General features: G+C 39.6%; 2 protein-coding genes across 3 annotated transcripts in view; one reads left to right on the top strand and one right to left on the bottom strand.

The window, feature by feature from the left end:
• PFDN1 (prefoldin subunit 1) overlaps nucleotides 1-17301 on the top strand; it is a 61672-nt gene extending 44371 nt beyond the window's left edge. The window contains exon 4 of one of the 2 annotated variants that reach the window (XM_044664549.1): nucleotides 16910-17301. In XM_044664549.1, coding sequence (XP_044520484.1) covers nucleotides 16910-16993 — 84 coding nt within the window. In that variant the 3' untranslated portion in view covers nucleotides 16994-17301. The remainder of the gene's footprint in view (nucleotides 1-16909) is intronic. The other variant, XM_044664550.1, reaches the window with a different exon arrangement.
• Nucleotides 17302-19709: 2408 nt separating this feature from the next.
• Nucleotides 19710-20979, bottom strand: part of CYSTM1 (cysteine rich transmembrane module containing 1) — a 114309-nt gene continuing 113039 nt past the window's right edge. Inside the window, exon 3 of the mRNA XM_044664551.1 lies at nucleotides 19710-20216. Coding sequence (XP_044520486.1) covers nucleotides 20110-20216 — 107 coding nt within the window. The 3' untranslated portion in view covers nucleotides 19710-20109. The remainder of the gene's footprint in view (nucleotides 20217-20979) is intronic.

Consider the following 20979-nt stretch of genomic DNA (forward strand, 5'->3'; position numbering starts at 1 on the left):
ATGGACTAGAGTTATTGTTTAGTGTCTACATCCCCAATGATATCCCCATCAGCCCATGTGTTCAAGCAGTTGTTTTTCTTCTGTGTTTCTCCTCCCACAGTTCTTCCTCTGAATGTGGCTAGTTTTTTTATGAGTCCCTCAGCCTTGTTCTGGATTCTTGCATTGCTGCTAATAGAGAAGTCCATTATGTTTGATTGTACCACAGTGTATCAGTCTCTGTGTACCATGTTCTCCTGGATCTGCTCCAATTCTGCATCAATTCCTGGAGGCCATTCCAGTTCACGTGGAATTCCTCCAGTTCTTATTCCTTTGAGCACAATAGTATTCCATCACCAACAGATACCACAATTTGTTCAGCTATTCCTCAATGGAAGGACATTCTCTCATTTTCCAATTTTTTGCCACCACAAAGAACGTGGCTATAAATATTTTTGTACGAGTTTTTTTCATTTTATCTCTTTGAGGCATAATCCAAGCAGTGCTATGGCTGGATCAAAAGGCAGATAGTCTTTAAAGCCTTTGAGCATAGTTCCAGATTGCCATCCAGAATGGTTGGATCAGTTCACGTCTCCACCAGCAATGCATTAATGTCCCAATTTTGCCACATCCCCTCCAACATTCATTACTCTCCCCTGTTATCATTTTAGCAAATCTGCTAGGTGTGAGGTGATACCTGTAGTGCAAAGGTGCAAACAGCCCTGCAAAAGACTAACTGCAGAATTTCTGGCAGTTGAGAGGGTTTATTTTTATTTTATTTTTTAATTTTTTAAACCCTTAACTTCTGTGTATTGGCTCCTAGGTGGAAGAGTGGTAAGGATGGGCAATGGGGGTCAAGTGACTTGCCCAGGGTCACACAGCTGGGAAGTGTCTAAGGCCGGATTTGAACCTAGGACCTCCCGTCTCTAGGCCTGACTCTCAATCCACTGAGCTAAGTTGAGAGGGTTTAGAACCCTGATTAGAGGCAGTTGATCCTGGAGGCTCAGTCAGAGTAGAAGGGTCCACTGAGCTCAGTCTTGGGGCTGAAACCTGGCCTTGATTCCTTGATTCTGTTCCTTTTCTCTTGTGATTTTGTAGCTTAGCTAATTCCTCTGTATCTCCCTGACCTTCCCTATTTCAATCATCATTTCCTTTCCTAATTTTCTGTGGGTTTGGGAGAAGGGTAGATTTGGGTAGTAGCAATCAAACTTTGAAGACTTAGTTTTCCCCATAGTCAAGTAGGACTTACCCTTGATATAAATTATCTCTTGATTCATTGTGTGTAACTTCCCTAACCTTAAAGGCAACAAAACCTCCCAGGACTGAGTGAGGGCAGGCCATTTCTCAGTCTCCCATTCCTGTGTCCCTCCCCCACCTGGAGTTTCTCCCTAGGCGGTTGTTAGAGAAGCCTTGTATCCCTCTGTCCTTTATAATCAACCCTGAAACTCAATAAACCCTGCTGTCATTTAATCAAATCTTTTGCTAAATCATTGGTTGAATGATAAAAGAGGGATAAGGAGAGAAAGGAATAGTTTCTCTCTAGGTCCTGAGGGGAGCTGGAGGCGTCCATCTTGGAGGAAGTGGTGATCTCTATACTTCCTCTGAGAAGCCCTTTTATTTCACAGACAGGGAAGAGCCCTGGGACTCTTCCTTTGTGAACCTGAGAAACTGACTAGAAAGCCCTCTAGTTAGTTTTAAACCATTTCTGGCTGGTCCTAACATTTTGTCTGTAGAAGTGCCCTTCCTACCTGGAAGGGTTCAGCCTTTTTCCCTTCAGTGTCCTCTGTCTCAAGCCTGTGTGCCCAGTCTGTGTCTCCCTGTTGCAGCTGCCTGCCCAGCTACCTCATCCTCTCCCCTTGCCGCTCATTATACTTTAACGTCTTATATTTCCCTAAACTCAGCCATTCCCTTACATCTCTCCTACCACCTCAATTTACCACCTCCACTATTGCACCCTCCTTTCCTACCTACTGACTTAGGGACCCACAAACCCCATCCAATCCACTTGTTTTATTCCCCTATTACAAACCTCAGAGTTGTTTTGATTGCATTTCTCTAATTATTAGAGATTTAGAACACTTTCTCATGTGCTTATTGATAGTTTTGATTTCTTCATCTGAAAATTGCCTATTCATTTCCCTTTCCCATTTATTGATTGGGGTCATTTGCTATATGCTAGGTACTCTTTTGGTGATGCAAATAATAAAAAGAAACCCAATTTCTTTCCTCAAGGAGTTTACATTCTAATGTAGAAAGGCAACTTACACAAGGGAGCTAAGAATGGGTGGAGGTGGAGCAGAGGGATATTCCAGGATGAGAAGGGCCTAGGCCCTGAGGGAATACAGTAATATTTCATTACTTTCACATTCTACAATTTTTGTTTAGCCATTCTCCAGTTGATTTGCTTCAACTTTGTTTCCATTTCTTTAATACTATGAAAAGTAGTACTGTAACTGTTGTCTCTGACCTCCTTAGGCTATATCTCTAACTGTGGGATTGATGGGTTAAAGGGTATGGACACTGAAGTGAGTGAAACTTGTAGAACAATTTGTATGGCAGTTGCATTGTAAAGAACAACAGCTTTGAAAGACTTAAGAGCTCTGATATATGCAGGACAGTGCAGAATTCCAAAGGACTGGTGATGAACCCGCCTTCTGACAAGAGGTGATAAAGTCAAGGTGCAGAATAATTCATATATAAAATATGCCTGACTTCTGAAGTAAGAGTTATTTTTCTTTCAGTTTGAGGGAGGAAAGTTGCAGTGGGCAAAGGAAAGTTAATGATGGGTTTCCCAAAATGAAGGGGAGAAAAGGGAAAAGACAAGATGGGTCATTGACATGCATTTTTTAAATGCATAGAAGATAAAACAGGTGAATAGAAAACATGGACCAGTAGGACAGATATCAAAATAATGTTGAATTTTATTATTTTACTTCAGAAGAAAAATAAGGTGTTCATAATACAGATTTACCATGTTGTGTAAAAAAAAGTCATATTTATATACATATCTTCTACAACTCCTCCAACTTTTGTCATCTAAGATGATGTAAAACTTTTTTTTTTCTTAAAAAGTATTAGCAAATGAGAGAGCAGTTTTTGTCCTAGAAGGTACTTTTTGGGTTTTAATTATGTTCTTAGCTTTATGGGTAAAGTAATATTTGTTGGTTGATAGCACTGTGTTAGCTGACTTAAACTCATTGTTTGAAAGTGTTTATAAGACAAGTGGTATTAATTTCTTATCTTCCTTCACTTGAACACTTGCAGTATTTATGCTTTTACTGTTGAGGCATATATTCATTTGGATAGAAAGACTAATTATTCACCTAGTCTTTTCTACATGGGAGTATAAACATAGCCTCTCTTGGTAGAATCTTTTAAGGCTTATGGGGGGTGGGGGTCTGTATTATTCCTTTGTTCACTATGAGCCAACAGGCTGATAATTTCTGCTTTTCTTGTTTCTTGGCATTCATGAGTTCTGGTTCTGAAGTGGAAAGGCAGCCCATACAAGGGACCATTTGCTGAAAAGCAAATGGGGTGGGAAAGGTGGCCTTCTGGGCAGCGTGAGGAACATGATGATAAAATTCTGTGTGAAGCCATCTTGATTTTTGCAGTTTGACTCTATGTTGCAGAAACCGGAGTTTAATATGGTTAGGAATGCCAAAGATAGACAGGGAAAGAGTGACTGGAAGGCAAGATTCTAGATGCACAATCATTTTGTCTGAAAGCATTTGAAAGAAAGAAAAGAAATAGTTTTTCTGTGACTATGGACAATCCTAACAACTGATTCCTTTTGATGTGTCTTTGTTTATCTAAAAAATGACAGGCCCTCTTCTCCCTTACCGCCCCCACACCCCAACTCCCCATGGCAATACAGTACCCAAAGAGATTGTGTTATTTCTTCTTTCCAAAACATAAAGAGAAGGATCTGAAAATCATAGAAAAAATGAAAACCATACTCCCAGATCATATTTGCAAAGAGAAATATGCCTTGGGTGTTTTTTATTACTTCAATGTCATTATAACTTTAATTAGTGTTATGTCAGCTACTTAGATCAGAGTTAATAAGCATATTAACCTTCTTTCTGTTTGCTCTGTATCTATGGTAACTTGGTGGGTGTGGAGTTGGGGACAAGTGACATCTGTTAGATTATGGTCTGTGTACTGGTAAATGATTTCATCACTGTCAACCATACAACCCCCCAAATTAAAGCAATGGTTGTGTCATACTCTAGGGAGGTTTATCCATGAAAGCAAGATATTTATTCTGCCTCTTACATGCCCCCTCCATTATGCCCAAAACATATGAGAAAAGTCTCAAGTAATTTTCTAACGTAAGCTTTTAGCTTTGGCTTATTGGGCCTTTTAATAAATCTGATATTTTACATATCTTAATTTATGATATTTACTAACTTCAAAAAAATCAAACATTTGATTTAAACCAGGTCTTTACACTTAGCTTTAGGGGAAGTTTTTTAAATAGTCTTTTGATATTTGAATCTTGTTTTCCTTTTGTCTTTGCCCTCTATTGTTTCACAATTGGCAGCATATAAGGTGAATCATACTTGTGTTGTATCTGTGTCTTTGAGCCCTTGATTTCCTTCATATTTTCACTAAGTCCAGGTACTTTTATGGTTTTCTGGACACCATATCTATATTACCTTAGTTGTATAACTACTTGATTTGTTTGGAAACTAGTAATGTGATCTACACAAAAGATCCTTTCTCCTTATTTGTTTCATTGACTTTTCATGTAATTTTTACTCATTTACTTAAAGTTATTTAATTCCTTGTCCATAATTTTAAAGTCAATTTCTTGAAGTTAATTAAAACAATAGATTTTTACCCTGGATAGGTTTATGCCACCACCAGTTTGAATATTTATTGTTGGTCTTTTTTTCTATCTACACTATAGTCTAACAGTTTTAAACTGGGTAACACATCGGGACCTTATGTTCCTGGCTCTTTTCTCTGTTATGCTGAATTGTTGAGGATTGGGTTTTTTCAGCCTCCTTGTGCTAATTAGAATCTGATTAGTGTAGTGTGCTGGAAAGAATGGTCAGAAGGTCCAGCTTTGATCCTTGGCTCTGTCATTAATTACTTACATAACTTTGAGCAAATCAAAATTCCAGAATTTGAGAATTGGAAGGAAACCAAAGGACCGTCTGGTCCCCATCCATATATAATAGGAATCTTTACTGGTCAAGAAGTTATTTAAAAAAAAAAAAGTTGTCCAGTTTCTTGAAGACCTCCAAGGAAGGAGAGCCCACTGACTCTTGAGGCAATCCCTTTGACTTTTGAACAGCTCTCATTGTGAGAAAGCTTTTCCTTGGCATCAAGGTTAAATAGACCTCTTTGCCATTTCCATCTATTTCTCTTGGTTCTATCCTTAAGGGATAAAGAAAACAAAATCTATTCCCTCCTGCCTATTTATATTATTATCCTCCCTATTTGTATTAAAGATAGCTGTCATGTTCTTCTGAGCCTTTTCTTTTCCAGGCCAGTTATGCCCGTTTCTTTTAATTGACCTTTGTATTGTTCTTAAATCTTGGACTTAGTAATGAACAAAGCACTCCAGAAGTTTTGACCAGAGTAGAATATAATGGGACTCTCACCTTTCTATTTCTGGATATTATTCCCCTATTTTATTATAACTTCATTTTTTTCTGAGCCTCATTGTCTTCATCTATAAAATGTCAGTTGGGCTAGATGATCTCCAAGGTTCCTACTGGCCTTTATATCGTCTGGGTACTATCTCTTATCTTTACCTTCATGCAGTCACCATGCAAGCATTACCTGCACATCTGTCTAGCTCTCACTGTTCAGTTGGCTACACCTTAGCTGCTAGGAATGCAAGGTGTTGTCCTCACTTCCTCTCTCCATAAGGCACACCTTCTTCTCCTTGCCTACTGGACAAAGTCTGAGATAAACAATGCTGGTTTGCATACCTTGCTCCTTCCCCTGGACAAAAAATAAAATAGTTTAAGACCACTTGAAGTACCAAAAAGTTTAATTTGATTATTTGGTTTTGGAATAATCTGTCAGATTAGATTTTTCTTAGCTGTGGTTACTTGAAAAGAAAACTAATAAAAAATGGTGAAAAACTTCTTGCATAAGATTTGCTCTTTCTGAAATATCTTCATTTTACACTGTAAACATATTCTGTTTTCATAGAAGATAAGACAATGCAAAAATCCTTCTAAGTAATATTTACTATTTGATAGGAAAGAAAGAAAGTGCTGGGTAGTAATGATACTTAGTAATAATAATTCACATTTACATAGCACTTTACTGTTTACAAAGTGCTTTCTTAACATAATCTGTGAAGCAGAAAGTAGGATGTTATTTCCATTTATAGGTTGGTATATAAATGCTGAAAAGTTAAATGATTTTTAAGTTTACACATCTAATTACACCAGACAGCTAGAATCCAGGTTTCTATACTTCAAGTCCATATTAACATATGGATAATATGATATGACATAATATGGTATGATATACTATACCTTATGGCCATAATGGCAAACATATGGCACATATGTCAAAGATGGCACACAGAGCGCTCCTCCCTGAAACCTCCCCCTCCCCCCAGTTTGTTGCTAGAAAGACAGAGGGACTTGGGTGGAGTTGCTCCCTTCCCCCTCCCCACTGTGTCTGATGACATTTTTTCACCTGCCCCTCCACTCAGCAACCCAATGAGAGCCCTTCTTCCCTCCTCTGTATAGGGTAAGGGGTGGGGCAAGGATCATCCAGCATTCTGTGTGGGGGTGAGGATGGGGGTGGGCATGGCACGCAGTCTCTAAAAGGTTTACCATTACTGTCCTATAGTAATACTGATCGTAATGTTTTTTATAAACCCTGACATAGATTCTGGCTTTCTAGTGGACATGTGTACCCCAGACTGCAAGATCTGTGATTTTTTTCTGCAGAGAACCAACTCTTCATCAACTTTGATATTAGATACTGATTAGAAACTGATATTAGATAGATTAGAGAGGTGCCTGAGGCACAGAGATTAAATGATTTTGAACTCACTTCTTCCTGACTCCAAGCCACATTTTGCCAGAAGCCAAACTGATTCTTTAATAATAAGTGCTTCTTAAATGCTGGAGGACTCTTAACTGCAGAAAATAATCATGTATATATAATCTGGATGGCTTCCTTTATTTAATATCTTCCATAGCATTTCAGCCTCTCCACTTCTTTGTCGAGATGAATTCTGCTAAGTTTGCAACCTGTGAACGAGTTTCCCAATGTAAGTTGCAAAAGGCTGTAGAGATAAAAGGACAAGAATTATAGTACAAACTCCAGAGGACATTTTATCTGCCTTAAAGGACTATAACTGAGAAATTATTTTTGTATCCATTGGGCCTACTTTTGCCCACTGAAGCAACACTGGACCAGTTTATCTTTCCTTTCACATGACAGCCATCTGAAAACAGGAACAAGAATACTTATAATACCTACCTCAGGGGATTGTTGAGAAAAAATTTTAAATTACCATTGTTGTTTTTTAAGTCATTTCTATCTAGTAATACATTTCTGGAGTCATTGTTTCTTAAATGGTTTGTTCAGTGGATAGAATTCTGGGCCTTGAGTCAGGCAGACCTGAACTCATATTTGGCCTCACATACTTATTAGTTATGTGACCCTGGGCAAATTACTCAACTGTTGCTTGCCTTAGTTTCCTCATCTGTAAAATGGGGATAATGATAGCACCTACTTCCCAGAGACTGCTGTGAAGATCAGATGAGACAGCTGGGTGGCTCAGTGGTTTGAGAGTGAGGCCTAGAGAAGGGAGATCCTAGGTTCAAATCTGGCCTCAGATACTTCCCAGCTGTGTGACCCTGAGTAAGTCAACTTAACCCCCAGTGCCTAGCCCTTACTACTCTTTTGCCTTGGAACAAATGCAGAGTATTGATTCTAAGATGGAAGTTAGATAAGATAATATTTGTACTGTTTGTAAAGTGCTTTGCATAGTGTCTGGAACATAGTAGGTGCTATAGAAATACTTGTTTTCTTGGGGCAGCTAGGTAGCTCAGTGAATGCAGTGCGAGGCCTGGAGCCTGGAAGTCTTGGGTTCAAATCTGGTCTCAGACATTTCTTAGCTGTGTGACCCTGAGGCAAGTCACTTAGCCTAATTGCCTAGCCTTGCCACTCTTCTGTCTTGGAACCAATACTTGTAAATATCAATTCTTTTCATTCATTCATTCATTTATTTATTTAAGCATTTATTAATATTCATTTTTAACATGTTTACATGCTTCATGCCCTACTTTCCCCTTCATCCCCCGCTCTCCCCTCACCCATGGCCGACACACATTTTCACTGGTTGTAACATGTGTCCTTGTTCAGGGCCTATTTCCAAATTGTTGTTAGTTACATTGGTGTGGTTGTTTCGAGTCCACATCCCCAATCATGTCCGCCTCAACCCATGTAAATATCAATTCTAAGAAGGTATGGGCTTAAAAAAAATAAAAGGCTTGTTTTCTTATTATTTCCCTTCTTTCCTTCTAAGGTATGCAAAATGTCAGAATTTCTACTTACTTCTATTCCTTTCCCCTTCAAATTCTCCTATCAAATCCCCTCCAAAGATTTTGTATTTGAAGACAGGCTTCTCATTATCTTGTATGTCATACTTCCCAGACCTTTTCCTTAACTATTTGTACTTTTATGGATGCCTTCATTTTTTTCAGTGACTCATCACATGGTACTTCTTGTGCCACTTTGCTAAATGCTGAGGAAAAGACAGAAGACAGCCCCTAATCTCAGGGAGTTCACAGCCTAATGGGGGGAGACAGTGTGGAAAAAAAAAAAACATGTACACACAAGATATATTAATAATAAATAGAGATGATCAATAGGGGGAAGGTACTAGCATTAAGGAGGATCCAGAATGGCTTCCTGTAGAAGGTAGTATTTTAGTTAGGTCTTGAAGGAATCCAAGAGGCAGAGATGAGAAAGTATTCCAGGCATGGGGTCAGCCACAGAAAATACCCAAGGATAGGAGAGAGTATCTTATGCAAGGAACAGACAGGACACCAGTGTCAGTACATGGCTGTGGATAGAGGAAGACTCCTGGAAAAGTAGGAGAGGGGCAAGTGGACACATTATTTCCCTTAGGTATTCAAGATCAATAGAGATACTCTGTAGCTTCTTATAGGATCTTCTGTATTTCAGCCCTGCCTCACAGGTATATTGTGTGGAATGTGCTTTGTAAATCTTAATGCATTGTTTAAATGTGAATCATTCTGTGTTCTCTGATGCATTTGTAGAACTTTAACCCTTATGTGTCCTAATGTGTTAGAACTTGAAATATCAGTATTGGGGAGTCAAGAAGGAGATGTCACTGGCTTAGAAGCATGTTTATGGCTCGAAAGGTAGTCCTTTCAGGGAAAATAGGAGTTTTTCAAGTATACTTTTCCAGATTTCTCCTCCTCTAAAAGGTGCAAGAGCTGAGTAGTCACTTAGCAGTGGCTCCATCAGTAATGGAGGCCAATGGGCGGCAATCATGTCATTTAGTTTTATGTTCTCCTGCCTTTGATAATTGTAACTATGTCAAAAGGCATAGGGTGAAATGACTAGTTGAGTCTCTTGTGACAAAAGTTATACTTTGTCCCTCTTCATCAAATCTAGAGCTGTGAGGGGCCTCAGAAGTCAGCTAGCACAGACCTGTTAATTATTTCACAGATGAGGGAAATGAGGAAGGCTAATTGACTTCCCCAAGGGCATGTGTGTAATAAATATTACAGGTTGGGATTTGAACCCAGGCCTTCTTACTGCTGAAATAATTTTTCGTTAATTGGGAAAGGTGGTGCTCCCTTCTGGTCAAACACTTCTTAACCCTCTCCTATGGATCACTTACAATCACTGTTTCTTTGGTACTTATGTAGTTATCCCCTGGCCTTTTTGAGCTGCAGAACACAAACTGACAGTTTCTTTAGACAATGAGTTTTCAGGTTTAACTACAATCTCAAGAAGCTTACTAGAGATGGGTATATCTCACAGAGTGAACTCATGCCATTATTTTTGGATTGGAAATGAGTTGAAATCCCATTTCTTTTCTAGTTACACTCTTATTTCCTTACCAGATTTCTCCCCTTTGGAAATCCAGTTGGTTGTATTTGACCTCACTCTCAAAGCTTTGCACTGTTCTGACCTGCCCATGACTGTTCCTTTTTCCAGTCTTTTTAGACTTTTTAGACTTCTTATTTCCCCATGGCAGCTAAGTGGCTCAGTGGACAGAGTAGAATCTCAAGTTAGGAAGACTCACCTTCCTGAATTCAAATTTGGCCTTATATACTTAATAGCTATCTCACCTTAGGCAAGTCACTTAATAATCCTGTTTTGCCTCAGTTTCCTCATCTGTAAAATGAACTGGAGAAGGAAATTGCAAACCACTTCAGTATCTGTCAAGAAATCCCCAAATTTGGTCACAAAGAGTTGGACGTGACTGAATCAATCTCATTTCCTCATTTGGTTTTTGCCACATATATATCCTCATTGAAAAACAGTCTTTTCTTGCTTTGCCAATAAGGTGTGCCTATTGAACCTTTAGGGACGTCTTGGTCTATTGATAAAGTGATTAAACTTAATCAGTCTAGGCAACAGATACCATCTTTTGATGAATTAAAATGTTGTACATTCCATGGATTGGGAAAGCATTATAGAACACCAAGAGAAAGCCAAAGGTTAATTTTGCCAAGAGCAAGGGGGAGATTTGATTTTCTTTTAGGTCATTCAAAGGATAGAAACATGGAACAGAAAAAAAAAGGGTTTCAAAATGTGTACCCTAAACCCACCCTCTTCTGACTCATGTCTCCCCCAATGAACCTTTAAGGAATAAAATGAGAGAAGTATTAAGTTTAGAAAGAAGTCCTAGAAAAAGAAGTGCACTGAGATGCTATCACAAGATAAATTACATCAGGATTCTATTTGAGAGATTGTGTCATACTGTATTAGAAAGGTTCTAGAGACCTTAGCCTCTTCCTTCATAAGAAGATTCCAGTTGTAAGAATGAAACACCAACCCCCTACAGAATGACTCTTAGAAAAAGGAACCACAGGCTGATGAGCAACGACTTCAAGAATGTCCATTTCCCCTTGATCACACTGAGCTCCCACAGGAAATCTCAGTATTTCATGTCAGGACATAAGACACTGTGAGGACGTCAGTGCACCCAGAGGTTTGTGGTTTCTGGTCATTTGATGCCAACCAGAGAACTTCCTGCAGAAAAGGGCTTATCAGTCTGTGGGAATTATGTTGAATATGTCAGCCATGTCCCTAAACTAAGAAAGCCAATGATTTCCAGCATTCTAAAGGATAATTTTGATGTAACGTGCCTTCTGGGGTTTGAACTGTTTGTTACTTTTTCTGTAGCCTTTGCAGCCATGTTAGGTGGACTTCTTTTTCCAGTACTCTTTAGGCTGACACCTAAGGGGATGATGTTAGAATACACTTGGAGTTTATATTCCTTGAATGTTAAGCACTTTTTGTACATGGAGAAAAGTTTTGATTTTTATCAGTAGTTTCAAAAAAATTTAAAGTATTCATTTTCAGCAAATATTAAATGCATTCTATGGCAGGAATCAGGAAGACTCATCTTGGGGCAGCTGGGTAGCTGGATTGACAGCCAGGCCTAGAGACAGGAAGTCCTAGGTTCAAATCCGGCCTCAGACACTTCCTAGCTGTGTTACCCTGGGCAAGTCACTTAACTCCCACTGCCTAGCCTTTACCATGTTCTGCCTTGGAATCAATAGAAAGTATTGATTCCAAGATGGAAGGTAAGGGTTTATATATTTAAAAAAAAAAAAAAAAAAAGGAAGACTCATCTTTATGAGTTCAAATCTGGCCTGTCTGGAAACTTACTAAGCTGTGTATCATTGGGCAAAATACTTAACTGTTTGCTCAGTTTCCTCATCTGTAAAATGAATTGGAGAAGGAAATGGGAAAATCACTCCAATATCTTTGCCAAGGAAACCTCAAACGGGGTCCCCAAAGATTTAGACACAACTGAAGTAACTGAACAACAAAAACCGTGTCCTTAGAAGCATGCACTGGGGTGTATCTGAAACACTGAAAACCATTTTTAGGAAGAGGGAAATGGTGAAGGACAGTCTCAGGGAGGTTCATTTATCTCCTCAACACACATGTGCATTTATCCATCAGGAAAAATAGTAGAGTAAAATTAGTAGAGATGGAATTGTGGAAAATCTGCTATTGTACAGAGAAATGGACTATGGAGTTGTTTGTTGCATTTAATTTCCAACTAATAAGGTTTGGGGATGTGTATAGTTAGCTCTGTCCTTTTACCTTTGAAACTCTTGATACTTCTTTTAGTGACCAAAAAATAAAGTGTGTGCAGAGCTGAATTCTTCTCTCTTAATTATCCAGAATTTTAAGAGAAAATAAATGGTGGAGATTAGTCTGAGGGATGTGCTATTTGCATCCATTTACATTGAGTCCAGGACCTTAGGTACTTTCTCTACCTCTGATATTTTGGCTTAAGCCAGTTACAAACCAATCTCTAAATAGAACCTCTGACTCAAATGGTAGAATTACATAGCCCAGTTGTTCTCATGTGTATTCAGCTGTGTTGTTTAGTGCTTTTTCTTCTCCTAAGTACAGGTCAGATAAAGGGCCAGAGGTTACAGCTGTGTTAGTCCTTATTTGGGAGTTCTCAGTAATGATGTAGCTCAAGGAAGATACTATGGATGCAAGCATTCTAACTTCTGAAGTTGGGGGAGGCCATTTCTGGCCATACTCATTCCCAGAAAAGAGTTGAATTAGAAGATTTGCTGGAATCTTCTGCATATTTCCATTTGTGGGCCTAAATTATCCCTGGTTAGCCAGATATGGCTTTGTTTAATCTGGTGTCACAGTCTATGTGGGTTGGATACATTAAAGGATTCATTGCAGGAGTGGACAGCCAGTACTTAGCCATGACCATCACAATCCTATTTGCTTTTTTTTTTTTTTTTTTTTTTTAAACCCTTGTACTTCGGTGTATTGTCTCATAGGTGGAAGATTGGTAAGGGTGGGCAATGGGGGTCAAATGACTTGCCCAGGGTCACACAGCTGGGAAGTGGCTGAGGCCGGGTTTGAATCTAGGACCTCCTGTCTCTAGGCCTGACTCTCACTCCACTGAGCTACCCAGCTGCCCCCTCCTATTTGCTTTTTAAAGGAATCTTTTTCAACTTAGGAGATGATTTTAAGAGTAATGTGTGCAAAGTGACTATGCAACCTTTGATCTCTTTGGTGTTTTTTTTTTTTATCCCTTTTTGTGACTCTTAAGTAAATTCTTTTTTTAAGAATAACTTTTTTTTCAGTTAATGAAAACCTCCTACCTCTTATTCTATCCTTCCAAAGCTGTCCCTCTCCTCCACTGAAAAACAAACCCTTCATAACAGCTATGCATATACTTGAACTTTTTCTTCCACTTTTATTGTCTAGGTTTCTGATTTCAGTCATAATGTCTCTTTAGGACTTCTTATTTGGGCCCTTGTAAGAAGCATAATTAACATATGCAACAGGATATTGATTTCCTCCAGCACTAAGAAGAGATTGTGAAGGATTTGGTTGTGAAAAGACTATTAAGAAATGTAATGTAGAAAACTTTGAGGGCTTTAGAACGTGCGGTGGTACAGCAGTCTCCTGATCACACTCGACTCCTTCGACCCACAGGATGCCCAGCTGGCACACTGCAGTGTCTCTGATCTGTGACTCCCATTCTCTACAACACATTCTTTAGTGATGTGTCAGAGTTATTTATACTCGACTCCTTTTTTTACTCATCAAAAGCAAAGTCTAAGGGTTGTTTATCTTTCCTTAGCTAACAGAGGAAGTTTAAATTCCCACTCTGATATGGCACTGATATATGTGTCATGTTTAATTGTGTAATTAAATGAAAATACTTAGTGATAGAAATACTTTTGCAATCCCTACATGATCATCACCATCATGGTAAAATATTTATGAAGCCATTGTTCAACGTCATGTTGGGGTACAGAAAGAAGATACATTAAAGATAAAGGAATTTGAAACTGGTTGTGAATAGACAAGACATTGGAACACAGCACAAAAGGACCAGAATTTACACAAATACATATGTACATTATAATACTCAACATTGGGTAAATGCCTAAAAACTTGGTTAAATGAGGAGTTAAAGGAGGACAGGAGGCAGAGTCAAGGGAGGATATTTGGTGAATTCGAGAAGTAGCATAGGGAAAGAACTTGGTTAAAGGAAGGCAGATTATTCTGGAAAAGGGATTTTTTTTTTCTTCTTAGAGGTTTGAAAATGATTTTTAAGAGTTACTTCTATTGGGAGAGGTGGGTGGCTCAGCAGATAAAGAGTGCCAGGCCTGGAGTTGGGAGGACTTGGGTTCAAAACTGGCCTTAGACACTTCCTAGCTGTCACCCTGGGCAAATTACTTGACTCCAATTGCCTAGCTCTTACCACTCTTCTGCCTTAGAACTGATATTTTAGTATTGATTCTAAGACAGAAGAAGGTTTGGGTATAAAGTGAAAACGTTATTTCTCTTTGTACCAGTTAGCATCCTTGCTTTATGCCAGATTTTTAATTAACACAGGATTTTACATTGCATTCCTAAATTCTCAGGAATTTGGTTATGGAGTGAACTCTTAGTTTAGTGGTTATCTTGGGGGAATGTGGTTTGTGTTATGGAGGGAGGTTTATGATCTGCAAAGTGCCTGGCACATAGTAGGCATTTCATAAATATTTACTGACTGCCCAAGTTATAGGAATTTTTGGTTCTACACTATGAGTTCTCTGTAGCAAACCTCAGTACCCTATAGCCTGACCAAACCGTCTCTTAAGAGATATATTTGTTAATTACATCCTAGGCATCTCTACCTAAGGGACGGCTCCATCTTGCTTATGAAAAATTTCTCAGTCCGAAGCCATTTCACTTAGAATTCATAGGGTTTAAGAACAAAGACAAAATTCTAGTCAGGGGCACAGAATTGGAATTTTTATAAACACCAAGAGGAATCATTTCTTCCAAACTATTCAGTCTAGCCTAGGATGGGAATGGGGTATAGCTTTTATCAGTGATGGACAACCTTTTGAGTTTGGTGTGTCAAAATTCACCAAAAAACCGAGCATAACTCGGGTGATGTGTCACTTCGAGGAAAAAACCCCCATAATTTTGCAATGTTTATAGTTTAAATAACAAAAATGTATAATTGTAATATATAACTAATAAACCAAAATAGGTAAATTAATATAGGTAGAATTGTCATCTATAGTGCAGAGTGTCTACACTACACTACACTACAGCAAATGTTTCATCCTCAGCATGCGGCCCCATACTTCTCTGTATGCGGCCATGTGTCATTGAAAATGGCTACGTGTGTCAGTGCTGACATGTGTGTCATAGGTTTGCCATCATCAGCTTTTATGGTTTAGTCATTTCCCTCATCAGTTTCAGGGAAGTTTCTATCCAGTGCGGAGGAAGCTTCTTCCTTTAAGTAAGGCCTTCAGTAAGAAGGCAGCAGAGATTTCACTGTGGGGCATTATCTTCTTGGGATTAAGGACAGGTAAGGCATTCTAATCAAGTTAAAATAAAGACCTTAGATAAAGACAGTGAGAAAGTATTTTTAAAGAGGGAATGGTTGAAGGAGGCTTCTTGTGCTGTGAAATAAGTGATAACAGTCAGATTGCAATTTATCTCAGAATCAGGTCTGAGGCCTGACACAGACAGAGAACATCACTTTTTAAAATTTACCATCTTTATAGGTGAAATAACTCACTTATTTCAACTGCTGCTGTTTTCTCATTAGCAGTATGGATTTCCTTTTCAGCATAGGGTTGGTGTGAGGACTGGTTTTTAAATATCTCCAGAGATCTGGACCTCTTAAGAAGGGTGGCATGACTGGGACTAGATGCTAAAATAAATACTCTAAAAAAGGTTCAAACCCTAGGAAGTAGTAATGAGAGAGTTAAGTAGCTTTTAATTTTTGCTGGGTCTGTGGCCAGAGAAGGGAATGGGACACGGGGCCTGTCTACAGGTAGCAGACTTCCTTAGTCATATCTTTTTACATGTGACCCCTGAAGGAAAAAGGATGGAGGCTGGGAGAAAGAGTGGGATGATCCAAAGATTTTCTAAAGGTTATTTTAAACTTAACATAGCTGTCTATTCGTCTTTGTTCTAGATTTCTGACACATGGTAATTTAACTAAAATAGTAGATTTCAGCTTGAGGGCTAGTTTCTGGCTTGAGGTGTAGTATAACTCTTTCTGGTGATCTGAGATCAGCTGGTCTCCCTGGGCACAGCTTTTAGTGCTGCTGATGCTATTGCATTCATCAGGCGCCTGGCCCAGGCCATGGAAAACCTTGAGAGGAGACAGTCTGCTGTGGGGCAGGAGCTTTGTCCTGGAATTTCCTGGCCTTTGTCTGTCTGGTATAGCCTCAGTGTTTCGAGACACTTGTATTTAGTGTTAACTTCCTTCTGGGGGAAGAGTTATATTGCTAGTCTCCCAACCTGCAGATTGTATTTCCTCTGCCAAGTGATCCTCACTCCTGATCAGTCAGGCTTTTATTCTCTCCCCAGCCCTCTTGCTTTGATTAGCTAGGCACTGAAAACTATTCTGACTTCTTAAAACTTCTTGCAAGGCTTTCTCCCAGTGTTGTGTAAATTGACTTTGGGGAAAAGCAGTTCCAATTTTTACTTGGGCCCACTTGAGTCAGTGCCTTTAGACATGGCATATTGGTCATCAAGAGAAGATTTGGGGGAGTAGAGGCATTTGGCTCTGCCAGACCTCCCAGTACTTACTGGAGGTAGGTGAAGATACCTACTGAGTCTGATAATGGCTTGAAGAAGCTGTAAGGTTTTTAGGAAGTAGAAGGCCTTGTGATTTCACTGTCCATCAGCACCCTAATTCTAATTGTATCTTTTCTAATTCACTTTACAGCAGAGAAAATCATACCTGGAGCGCAGTGTGAAGGATGCAGAGGACAACATTCGGGAAATGCTGATGGCCAGAAGGGCACAGTAAACCTTTATTTGACCCCCTTTCCTCTGCTCCATTTGGGTGGGGCAGAGCAGCAGACTGGTGTGCTCTAACTCGGAGGACTTTTTGGAAACTGCTTTTATTTGGAACATTGTTAAGCTGCAGCCTTCAAGGTGGTGGCCTCCTGTACCCCAGGGCTGAGCCACTTGCAGATCCTTGGCCTGAGGTTTGATCATGACCTGCTGAAGCTGAGAGGAGGAGGAGGAGGAGAGCCCAGGGCAAAGGAAGTACTCCCTGTTCAGTAACTCCAGTTACCATTTTTGTTACATAAATAAAAGGTATCCATCCCCTTCCTCCAAGACTGTTTTCCTTGCTGCTCAGGAAAAAGTATTTCTTTCTATTACTCTATTTTCAAGATTTCTATCCCAGGTTCTTCTATTGAATCTTATTTGTTTCCTTCTCTTACTGTTCTCTTCTTGTCCTGATTTCATTTTTCTAAGCCTCAATTTCTACATCTGTAAGATGAGAAAGTTGACTTGAATAGTCACCAAGTTCTCTTTAGCTTTAGCATTCTATTCTGATCCTTCCGAGATTTATCCTTAGATGTTCCTATCCCTCTCTGTAGTCTTTTTTTGTTGCCTTGAGAAAAATCTCTCTGCTCCTGAGCAACTTCCCTACCTTGCTTCTGAATAGAGCCCATGAAGGAGAGATGAAGGCAGTGAGAGGTAGTCAGGAGTCCACTTATCCAAAGGAATAAGCAAGAACAGATTTTCCATTGAGGCCATAAGCCTACTAGCATCAAACTGAGAGCATTTTGCTGTCCAGATTAAGTGTTGTAGACAGCAAGACCTGAGGCTAGGGTTCTAGGACAATAAGCATAGGGAGATAGTAGGTCTCTCCTGGGGGTGGGGGGTGGTCCTGTAATGATCTCGTTTACACAGTGAGCCTCTGGAATTCACTCTAGTGTCTAGGTCCTTGCCAGTGTTGGGAAATTATAAATGTTGGAATTTGTTTGATACTGTGATCGCCTGCCCCCTTTCTCTGAATAAGAAAAAGGGCGTCCTTGCAGGGTAGGAATCATTTCTGTGCACCTACTGTCTTAATTCTGTAGGGATTTGCCGGTAACAGTTCTAACACAGGGGCTGCCTCCAGGTCTGATCATATGAAGCATTTGTGGCAGGGCGGACAGGAGAAGCTGCAGATTAACTAGACTGAGGTGTTTTCCTACTGCTTTGCCTTATGCGTGGTGGCTTAGTGCCACTTAGTGGCCAGAGCTGGAATATGTGCTGTAACTTGGGAATGCTCCAGAGATATAAGATTAACACTGGCAGGACAGGTGTTTTGCTAAGATAGTGTTTTAGCAGAGACCTTGTTTTCTCTCTCTCTCTGGGTATCTAGAGACTTCCTTCCCCAGAATGAAGAGAGCAAGCCCTACTTAGCCACATACTCAGTTATTTAAGGTATTGTGAGGGTGCTAGCCAGAGAGCTCAGGGGGCTCAGGAAGGAGGATACAGTCAATCATGGCAGCTGGGGCCTCTAAGATGGCCCCAGAGAACCTGGAAGATGTTTTAAAAAAAAAGTAAAAGAAAAAAAAAGTTTTGTCATGTTCCTAACACCATATGTCTGAGCAGCAATCTACAAATCAAGTTAACATTTACTACTTGATTTTCTATTAAGTGAACAGGTAACCCCTTTTATGGATGAGGAAACAAACTTCCAGCTGTTATATGATTTGCCTGGTCCCTGAACTATAGTTCATGACAGGGCTAGAACTAGAATCTGGGTCTTCTAACTTCCCTAGCCCAGTGGTATGAGGTGGCTGAGAGGAAAGCCTCCTGGCTGGACCTGGGAGGGTGGAGGAATGGAACAGATCAGTCACATGCCTGAGGAGGCTCTGTGGTTGGTCCCAGGGATATTTTCCTTGTTGTCATCCTACCCTAACTCCCTGCTGCCAGTGACACAACTGACACAGAAAGATGTCTAGATTACAGCCACAAAGTCTGTGTGATAATTAGATTAAGTCTACAGTGCCCATCTTTAGATTTAATCACCAAAGGTGAGAGCACCTTCCAATTCTGGGAGGTCCTAACCCTCGTGCTAGAGTGAGTAACGAATCAGAATCTACGACTTTCTGTGAGAAAGCGTCTTTTGTGATTGGACATGCAGGCTAGGGGAAGGCACTGGAAGTGACGAATACAAGACTCCTATAAAAGAGGGAGTTGAGTGAGTGAGGCTTGTGATTTGGTGAAGGGGACCTGAGGGAGCTTTGCTGGTTCGGGACTGACTGAGACTGTTCCACGTGGTGAGTTTAAAGACTGAATCTTCCTGAATTTCTATTCAGAAACTTCCTTTATAGACTCTTATCTCCGTACTTCCTCTCTCTCTTTTGTAAATAAATTTCCATAAACATCAGTTTTGATTTGAAATTATTCTTAATTGAGGATTGATAATAGTTCAATCCTCTGGCAACCATCTTTAATATATTGAACCCATAAAACCTCTTTTTCACCCTTACAGCTGGAAGCAGGCCAGCGACAAAAAAAATTTTTAAGTGTTGTCCTGGGCTTTTAAATGATGAAGCAAATGTCTGTCAAAGTGATTTTGGAGTCTAAGCATATACACTATGGGTCCCTTCCTGCCTCAGTTTGTGCCTATTGACAATTTAATCTACAGACATGTGCATGTAAAAACACAGAAGCTCATACTAATGAAGCTCTTTCTTTTTGGCCTTATGAGATGCATCAATATAAATAAACACTGAGACTTTTGAAAAGTTTATTGACAAGGGAGTAGTGAAACATAATCAGGGAATTAGGAAAGAAATCATCCAGTGGCTTGTTTCTTGCATATTTTGCCACTGCCACAAACAGTACAATTTAATATGATAAATATAAATTTCATATTCAAGCCTTTGGCCAAAAAATCATTTAGCACATTATTAAAGTACAAGAAAATTAGAAAATGAAAGTTAAAAAGATCGTGTCACTAAATTAAACAGCAAAGAAAAAATCACTACTAATCTAGGATTTCATCACTGTTGTGGCTGAGATGTCTGTGCAGAACTAGTCATTCATTATAGCAATAGAAAGAGATCAAGAATCAGAACTCCCATCAATCAGTGGAGGATACAAAGCCTTCTAGTAAGGGGAGGTTGAGGCTGGTCAAGTGAGCATGTCCCAAAGGCAACAGCAACAGAGAGCAGTCCAGCAAGCTGTGAGGCAGGTAGTTTGGGCTGAGTCATCCCTTCTTTGGTCTTCCACCACATACACTGAGGGAGAAAGAAAGAGATAAAAAAAAATGCAACCTGAGGCTCAACGAATGTGTTATCGATCACTGCCTCTGCTGCTCCCACAATATGGATCTCAGAGGACCTAGAAGAAATAATATAGCCCTGGCCTTATCTGCTTACTGGTTTCTAAACTGATGACTATTTATGTGAACGTTCACATAAATAGCTAATGCCCCATTATTAGTCAGGTATTCTCACACCCTATGGAGAAGGGAGAGACGAATAAACTGCAACATGGTTATTACCAGTAAAGGTTGATTTTTAAATTTCCAACAAGCACTAATTAAGCTGAGGGTCATTTTTACTACTAAATTAATCCAGCACCTCTTCTTGTCTTTCCTCTTTTGTCTCTTTCTCTCAATTCTGTCTCCTTTTGAGAGATAGAATCTTCCAAAGTGTGGCCCAGGAGCCATTGAGGGTCCTTGGAAACCCTTTTGGAAAGCAGGGTGGAAGGTCTGCTAGGCAGCCTTTGTGAGGTCAAAATTATTTTTTCATAATAAAATATTTTAATTTCCAATATGGTAAATATTAATAGATTTAATCTATATAAAGAAAAGCTGGTGGGGGGGGGTGGAGGAAGGAGAGAATCTTCAGTAAATTTTTTTTTAAGTAAAAAGGAAAGGGATCAGGGCAGCTAGGTGGTCCAGTGGATAGAGAGCCAGGAGGATGTAGGTTCAAATGTGGCCTCAGAAACTTCCTAGCTATGTTACCACCCTGGCGCAAGTCATTTAACCCCAACTGC

This window comes from Gracilinanus agilis, chromosome 2 (genome assembly GCF_016433145.1).
Source record: "Gracilinanus agilis isolate LMUSP501 chromosome 2, AgileGrace, whole genome shotgun sequence".
Lineage (NCBI taxonomy): Eukaryota > Metazoa > Chordata > Mammalia > Didelphimorphia > Didelphidae > Gracilinanus > Gracilinanus agilis.